This window comes from Parasteatoda tepidariorum, chromosome 7 (assembly GCF_043381705.1).
Source record: "Parasteatoda tepidariorum isolate YZ-2023 chromosome 7, CAS_Ptep_4.0, whole genome shotgun sequence".
Classification (NCBI taxonomy): Eukaryota; Metazoa; Arthropoda; class Arachnida; order Araneae; family Theridiidae; genus Parasteatoda; species Parasteatoda tepidariorum.
Genome location: NC_092210.1, coordinates 30,309,897 through 30,319,067, shown reverse-complemented (window position 1 = coordinate 30,319,067; position 9,171 = coordinate 30,309,897). Strand labels below are relative to the sequence as shown.

At 26.7% G+C, this 9,171-nt stretch overlaps 1 protein-coding gene across 1 annotated transcript in view; it reads right to left on the bottom strand.

Moving 5' to 3' along the window:
• Positions 1–6,699, bottom strand: part of LOC107444844 (protein argos) — a 28,440-nt gene extending 21,741 nt beyond the window's left edge. The window contains exon 1 of the mRNA XM_016059077.4: positions 6,118–6,699. Coding sequence (XP_015914563.1) covers positions 6,118–6,264 — 147 coding nt within the window. The 5' untranslated portion in view covers positions 6,265–6,699. The remainder of the gene's footprint in view (positions 1–6,117) is intronic.
• Between the last annotated feature and the right edge of the window lie 2,472 nt (positions 6,700–9,171).

The following is a 9,171-nucleotide window of genomic DNA, read 5'->3' as shown; positions in this document are numbered from 1 at the left end:
TTCTTTACAAATTAGTTTTTTTTCATAATTTTATCATTAATGATTTTAAATTAAGTTTTATTTTCCGCAGCTGATTTCGTAGTCCCGGAGTTGAAGGTTGTCTAGTTTTGAATTAATTTTTGGTGTATATAAACTGAAAAGGACGAAAATAAGCTTATAGTTTTCGTTGAAATGAAAACTAAAAAAAATACTGCTATGAATGGTGAAAGTGGCTATTAGGAAAACGCATTTATTAATGATTTCAGTTATTTTGATTTTGATTTAAATAGCTCAAGGGGTATTTTCTAAAATTCATGTCCTTCTCGTAATGTATTCGATATATAGATATTAGAAAAATTTTGCATTCTTTTTAAATAGAATGTAATTTTTTCATTGTAATCAAAGTATTAAAAGAATAATAGATTTTTGTAGGGATCTAAACATATATAGAGGTATAATTACAAAAATGATACAAAAAATGGTTAATAAAATTTTAACTCTGAAATTAGTCTATAATCTCTTAAATGAATTATACATTTAAATAAACTTTACTTATTCCTTTAGATTTTATAAAATTATTTAATTTGTAGCAAAACGCAATATGCTTTATTTATTCCTCAAAATTTTATAGAATTTTTTATTATGGTAAAACGCATCGTCTATGTAATCTTATTTATAGTGTATATCCAGTTCTTAGCTAAAACTTCATGTGTCTAGAATTGTTGAACACTGATTTAAACAATTAGTTTGAATTTTTCAAATTTATGGAGCATTTAAATTTTATCAAATTTTAGTTCTAGAATGTTTTTTGGGGCACAGTTGTATGAAATTAAAATAATAATAATAATGAATGCATAATTTGCCAGTACTATTTATATTTTGCGTAAATACGGTAAAACAAAGCATTTTTATAATCAAATGAGTAACTTAGAAGCTAAATTAAGGAATTAATAATAGAAGAAGTTAATTTTAAAAGTATAAATAATAACTTAATTATTGATTAGCAAACCATCAAACTTGTCGATCTCATGCCTCAACACTAGAAAGACTGAAGGGGCCACTTTGGCCCCTTCCTGATTGTTTGTGTGCAGATCAATTACAGATCCAAAATCTTAAAATATAATGTTAATTAATTTATTAAGACAGATATTAGAGACAAGGTCCTCAAAATTCTATGGCTTTTCTTTCGATTTAATTGACGAAAATAGTATTTAAATGGAAAATTGACTTTTTAAATAGACTTAAACATTAGTTTCTTAGCTATTTGAGGTTCCTTTCCTCTACAAATAATAATTGGAAATTTTTATTTTATTGAAATGTTAAAATTGAAGACTGGGGCACATTACACCCGAACCTACCTGGGGATATGGGGTACTTACTAAAATATTTTAGGGGCCACTCTCGCCCCTTCCGTCATTCTGGGTATAAAGGGTCTATATTTAAATGTGTTTCCTTAAGGGACACGCATGAAAATTAAAAAAAGCACTTAAATTGGATAAAATTATCAAAAGTCAGAAATACTTAAACTTTTTGTAAGTTATTTTTTGAATTAGAGAGTTACAAAAGTCAAGAGAAGCCAAAATGACCCCAGCCGTCTAATAACATGCGATATAAACTTAGTTCAAATACATAATTATTCTTAAAAAAATTAATCTCATTTAAATCCTTTCCGTTAATTCTTTTTTTTGTTTTTAATATATTTAATAACAGCTTTGTAGCTCTTCATTTCAATTTGCATGTAAAGTGATCTTCTTTTTTCAAATCACTTATACCACTTTATAAAGTAACCTGAATTTGAAAAGAAGAAAGTTATTATGAAAAGAAGGTGAGGAGGAGGATAGGTAAAAGTTGAGGCGTAGGTTTCTAAAAAGCACAAACAATCCCCTAAGGTCGCACTCACCAACTTCCGGTGACTGTGAAAACAGCCTTGAGTGATGGGAAACGCCTAACGATGGACACAGGTGCCTCCAAGAATTTCTTCTTTATAGTTTTTTTTTAAATTTTTTTTTCACTTTACTATGTTTTACGAGCGGTAGCTTAAATATAGATAAATAGATCGTATTTTTGAATATATAAAATTAAAAAATTATGCCGTGTGTGTTGTAATTTTATTAACTCGCACGCCAATAGATGTTATATGTAAAACATCTATTGGCGTACCAATAGATGTTATATGTAAAAAAATTAGAAAAACTTATTTTAAAGATGCTTAAGGTAAATGAAGTCATTATACTCTAATAACAAGCGCGAAAGCAGCCGTCCGAAATTAAAGCAAATATATTATAAAATGTGATATAGAGAATACATTTATAAAAATTGTTCGCATAATAGTATACATAATATATATATATATATAAAGAATAATTTTTATCTTAGGATAATTATTCTTTATTCAGAAATATCGCATTTATACCAATAGATGTGTCTTGATAACGACTATTGGATTCCCCATTTTTAGTTTCTCTTTATACAGTTGACTCGCGTTATAACGACCCCATCGGGACTGCCCCTATCTGGTCGTTATATCAAATGGTCGCTATATCAAAATGAGCAAATTTGCTTTGAAAATCGGTCACATAATGGTTTTAAACGTCATAATGCATGTATATACTATTTGTGGTAAACATGTTATAAACCAAAAAAGGATAGGATGCATACATTAATAAAACAAAATGACATTTTAACAATTGAATTACAACTGTAAACAATTAAGAATTTTATTTTAAAGTACTGATTAAAAAACATAGTTTGAAAGAAAAAAAATCTAGTTCCTTATGAATTAATTTTTTGATGTACATAATTTGCGGTATATATAACGAATTTTTTTATGTACATAATCTGCAGTATTAGAAAGAAGAGTAAACCGAGGAACATAAACGAGGCTTTATTAGACGAAGACATTAATTTTTNTTTTTGTATTATCTGGCATTCTGACGCAACTTTTAGTCTTCAGTATTTTAATCACACATTTAATGATTTTTTTTTATTATTTGCTTTCTATATTCATTAATGTTTATTTATTCTAAATTTTCTAATATTTATAACATTTTACTGCTTTGACATTTTAGGAGAAATTTCAATCCGTTAACTGACTAGTAAAAAGAAAAAAAAAATTATAATTATCGTGAAATCGAATTTTTCACAAATTAATTTATTATTGAAGCGAACCATTTACAAAATTTTTATTACGGAAACGATTCCATCAAAATAATAAAATAAATAAATAGATAAATAAAAATAAAATAAATAATAATAATAACGGCTTTAATTTATAATTTTAAAACAAGAATTCTTTGAAAGACATATTTTTCTGTTTCTTTTCCCAAAAAATTAAGCCTTCTTTTCACTTATTCACTAAATTTTAAATCGATTTCTTACAATTTCAAATGTATGGGTCTGTCACAAAATGTTTAAACCAGACCAACAATTGGTTTTTGTAAAAATAAAACTGGATCCTTTTTTTTAAAAATTTTTTTTACAAATTTACAAACTTATGAGTAGTTTTTTTACGATTTCATGAAAACGGTCATCTATCAAACACTCGGGAATTATTGGTCAATAGCATTTTCGTTAGAAATTTACGCTAAAATTTTCTAATAAAGTAATAGTGCCAAAAAAGTTTAAAAAAGAAATAACGACGAACATAATTCTTGAACATTGAGTTGATAATAAAGTTAGTACAATAAGAAATGCCGACGATAGATACCTCAAAGAGTGTGATTATTTTTTCTTCTTAACATCGGAGTATTAATGAATAATTAGAAGTTTCAAAATAACCTAAATATAACTACAAATGTAACAAACTATAGCGCCTATTTTCTAAAAACCTGTGCCACATTTTAATGTTATGGTCATTCATTTATTGCTTAGAGTTTCAAAGTGCCGCTGAATAACGAAACCTGTTGCTTTTCTTTTTCTACATTGCTTAATGTAAACTTCAAGGTCTGCATTTTTTTTTTATGAAATCTAGTTTAACTTGCATTGTCTAATAAAACTGAATGAATGTCAAGAACGAGTACTTGATATTTTTCATTTATCAATTTAAAAAATTGTTTTCAAGAGCATTTGTTTAATGTACGTTCGTAAGCATTGGATTGTTTTAACGCACATTCCTCAGATCTGGCAATTAATAGAAACAATTTATTATTCATATAACTTTGGTTTATATATACGTGTTTCGTAATTAATTACTGACGTCGTTTTTATGTCTTTAACACTTATATTTCATTCTACGTATTTTTTAAGAAACTGGAATTAATTGTTAGAATTAATTTGAAAGCTACTGCCTAAAGAAATGTAATAAATGACGCTCAGCACAGAACTTATTTGCTAAATTGATTAATTTCGAAGTACATTTACAAAATTTCATTCATTCGTTTTAAAAGGAAATCCTCCGGTAATAATAAGTATATCATTAATACGTATATTAATATTTAATTTTTTATCGTATAATATGTTTTAAATATGTTTTATTTATTTTGTTTATTTTCAAAATTAATTAAAATTCATAAAAAATTTCTTCATTCGTTTTAAAAGGAAACCCTTCTCTCTATTTATTTATTTATTTCATTTTTAAGAAATACTTCTCTTATGTATTAAATATTTATAATTTTTTATTTTTCAAGTGTTTTTAATTTATTTTGATTATCCTACGTAAAAAAAACTAAGAGATAAAATATCAGATCTGAGATCAGATAAAATATCAACATTTATTAAAATATATTCAGTATTGTAATGTTAAATACTATATGTAAATACTACTACTACTAATAATAATAATAAATTAAAAAATACAGACATAAAAGTACAGAACAGGACTTAATCATAATTAAAAATATCTTTTATTACGATCTTATTATAAGATTTTGCGCAGTAATTATGTCGTAAGAAATATGAGGTTAACAATTATCAAAGTTTCAGAAAATTTCATGTTCAGCCTGCAAAATTACGTGCATATCATCCTACTTTGTTACAATTTGCACAAGGTGTTTAATAACACGATCTGAATTCAAAATATTTCATAAAAACCTTTAAATTGATAACACGAAATATACTAAACACTACTTAGTCAAAATAATCAATCTCTTCTCTTTTATGATTTAGTCTTATTTTAATATTTTGCGCAGTAATTATGTTGTAGGAAATATGAGATGAACAATTATCATAGTTTCAGGAAGCTTAATGTTCAGTCAGCACAATCACGCTCATTGCAACCTACATAATTATAATTTGAACAAGGTGTCGCATAAAAAGCTAATAGTGTTTTGTAGCTAATAGCTGAAGTCGCATAAATGCATAAAAGCTAAAGTCTATCTGGATGTATGCTTGCTAATAACTCGTGAACACATTGATTTAGATTGCGTTTTTTTTCCTCTTTTAACAGTTTGCAAATTTTCAAGGGGTGATTTGTAAACAATTACCTCTTTCCGGCGTTATGTGGTCAGGGCACAGTATCCAAAATACGAAATTTCATTAATTAAAACCATTCATTGATGAGTTATGGATTAAAACGTGCTCTGTCAAAAAACAACAACAAAAAAAACCAGCATTTTTACAAAATATTTTTAAAAAAAATAGAAGTAGACGAAAACGCTAGAAAAAATTAAATATCCTTAAAGCTCACTAAACTCATAGTCAAAACATGCTGAAAGCAAACATGCAGGCTAACATAAGATATCAAAAATTGAAGAAATATTATATTTAACAGTCAGTGGTAATTTTAAACATAAATATGCTTATTCTTAATCGTCCAAACAGCATTTCAATTTCAAGATTTTTAAATTTATTAAATTCTAATATTAAAACATTTTAACACCAACTATTAATAACACCAAATAATAATAATTAGCATCATTTTTTGATAAGGAATTTCAAATTCTCAAACTTAAAACTCTACTTATTTAAAAAGGCAGACCAGCTGGTCTCCGGAAGCGGGTAGTTGTAATATTAAATACGATATCTGTAATATAATATACGATATATGACAAGTTGAAACTCAAAATCTTATTACTTAAAGTATTGCGCAATAACTATAGACTGTGATAAAAACAACTGTAAATTATAATGATTTATAATTATCACTCAGTTTAACCAAAAAAAAATGTTAATTCAGAAAATATATAAATAATTAATACTCACCCCTATCTGGTAGAATATTCTGAAAGCTGATTTGTGGTTATGTCTAATGTTGATTGGAAACCTAGAAACCATCGCTGTTTTGACAGTTGTGAAAGCTGCTACGAGCATCAACGTCACCCACCACGACAACCTTTGCACAACGTGCATATTTTTCTACTATTTTCAAAACAAATGTTAAAAAAAAGGTACGAAAATTTCCTTATGTCAATGTAGGAAAAATAAATCAAACAAACACGATTTTTCGCACGCACACCGCCAGCACTCTTATATTGTTGACTATTATAATAGTACTGTGCTGTTTTTCTTTTTCTTTCCCGCAAGACAAGCTGAGTTTTATTCCGAACAATTTCACGTGTTTCTTTCAACTTCCTTCTTGCGCGTACTACGCGATTATTTATAGTGAGGCACTCATGAATGGCCGTAAGACCAGTCCTATGTCGGTGTCTTGGAGGGGTGGTTGGAGAACTTTTTTAAGGGGGGTTGGGATCGGTAAGAGGGGTAGCACGCTCACCTGAGCAGTTGCGACAACCGTGGGAAAAAGACCGCCTCCTCCTTCTCTCTCTCAGCTTTTCTGTGATTAAAAAGATGCACGGAGGAAAAACGCGTTTAAAAGTCGACCACCGGTTTATGACTGGCGTTTTCTTTTTTTATTGAATAGGGGGGAAGGGGAATGTATGAATGAAAGCGTTTTCTGAAGTTATTACGTAGTAGCTTTTATCTTAGTCCGTAGTAGCAGCATTTTGCGCGCTTATTTTACTGAAATTTTTGCTGTTATAAATTTTTTCTTCTTCTTTCAAATAAGAAAAAATACGAACGTTTGTTTTTATCTAGTCGTTTTTCAATACAATTTGTAAAAATCTAAATTTTTCTTCTTCTTTCAAAAAAGAAAAAAATTCGGACGTTTGTTTTTATCTAGTCGTTTTTCAATGCAAATTGTAAAAATGTAAATTTTTTCTTTTTCTTTCAAATAAGAGAAAAATGCGGACATTTATTTTTATCTAGTCGTTTTTCAATGCAATTTGTAAAATTTAAAAAAAAATAAAAAAATTATTATTTTTTTTTTTAAAAATCTTTTATAAATTTTAAAATTTTTTTAACACCCATAGAATTTATTTAATAAAAAAAATAGACTTTTTTTTTTCAGTGCAGATTTTTTTATAGAAATTTTCAACGACGCTAAAATATATATAGATATATTTAATATGAAATTGGCGTTTGTTTCTGATATAGTCTTTTTTAATAAGTTTTTGAATGTTTAGTTAATGTTTTGAATGTTTAATTAGTTAATTTCAAAAGTTTTTAAGTTTTTTTTTCTTAACTTTATATTTTTTTTACAAATATCAAATCTTATTTAATGAATAAATTCACATTGGTTTCATATGCAATGTTTTTGAAAAAATATTAAAATTATTCTAACATACTTTTTTTTTAAAAAATTTAGTTGAATACAGTCATTTTTCAATATATTTATTATAGGTTTTTCTCCTTCTTTTAAATGTGTGTTTTCAATAAAAAATTTTTTCAATTTTACGATTTTTAACAAGCATTGAATTTTATTATCAACTAAGTTGACGTTTGTTTTGAGTGGAAAATTTTTTTTGAGATTTTCAATGACACAAAAACATTTTTCTTTTTTTTAAATATTAAGTTGGCTTATGTTTTTAATGCAGTCTTTTTGAATAGATATTTGAATGTTTAGTTAATGTGTTTTTTAGAACGCTTTAAGTTTTTTTTTTTTTTTTTAATTTCACATTTTTTAAAAAAAATATCGAATCTTATTTAACGAAGAAGTTGGAGTTGTTTTTTTACGCTGTTTTTTTTAAAAAATATTTAAAATTGTACTCACTTAGTTTTTTAAGAATAAGTTGACGTTTGTTTAAAATATATAGTCATTTTTCAATAAATTTATGATTCCTTTTTTTTAAGTGTTATTTTTTAACGCCTTTTAAATATTTTTTCTTCCAATTTTACGATTTTTTTTTAACACATTGAGCCTTTTTTAAACTTTTTAATAAGTAATTTGACGTCTTTTTTTTAGTGCAGATTTTTTAAGGTTTTCAAAGACGTTTAATTGGCGTAAGTTTTTATTGCTTTTTCTCTCTTTAATCATAATAATGCATTAGAAACTTCCAACTTCCACACCTTAGCGNGGGAGGCATGTTGTTCGATCCCAAGCCACGTCCAATTCCATCTCTTTTTTTTTTTTTTTTTGGTTTTCTTTTTGTCACAAAAGTTTGAACTTTCAGAAAATATAAAATCTACCTACACCTACTAAATACCATAAATATGAACTCTACTGCGAAATACAAATACAATTTACGATATGCTAATGCGAAAAATCGTCTATATTTTTTTATTTATTAAAAATTAGCATAACGCAGTTTAAACCTTTAAGTTACCGTGTCATATATCGGCAAAAAAGAGATTTTCTAAGGACGATTTCGATAAATATTGCAATCCTGTAATATTAGTCTTAACACAGAATGTTCAACTTTTATTTTTTACTGTTAAGTTGATTTTTAGAATTCAATTTGATGCTTTCAAAGTTGCACACATTTATTTTAGGAATATTACTTAATTTGAAATTTTTGAATTGAAATTTTAATTCGAGAGCAAAATCTTAAAGACACTTAATGCTAGTATTTCTTAACTACTAACAGTTAAGGATATAAGCCTAATTTCTTTTCCTATTATTTCTTTGTTTTCCTTCTCTTCCATTTCAAAAGATTTCTGGTGCGTTCTCTCGGTGCAATTTCTAGTTGACTCCTGCAAGGTACCCCCTGCTAAGCTTTATGTAATTTTACTATAATCAAGTTTAGATTTTTGGCAAATTTCCGAAAAGTACTTGGGGAATATTTCTGCAAGTTTGACTAAAAAACCCTTTACAAATAGAAGTTGTTGCATTTTAAATTCTATTATTATTGTTGTTGTTATTATTTTTTGGTATGCCATCTGTTACAAGTGATTGCCAAAATGTGTGTGCATGAATGGTGTTGCTCTTGTTGCTCTAATTTTAAAACTTTTCGATTTAGGTTTTTGTTTATTTTGTTTTAG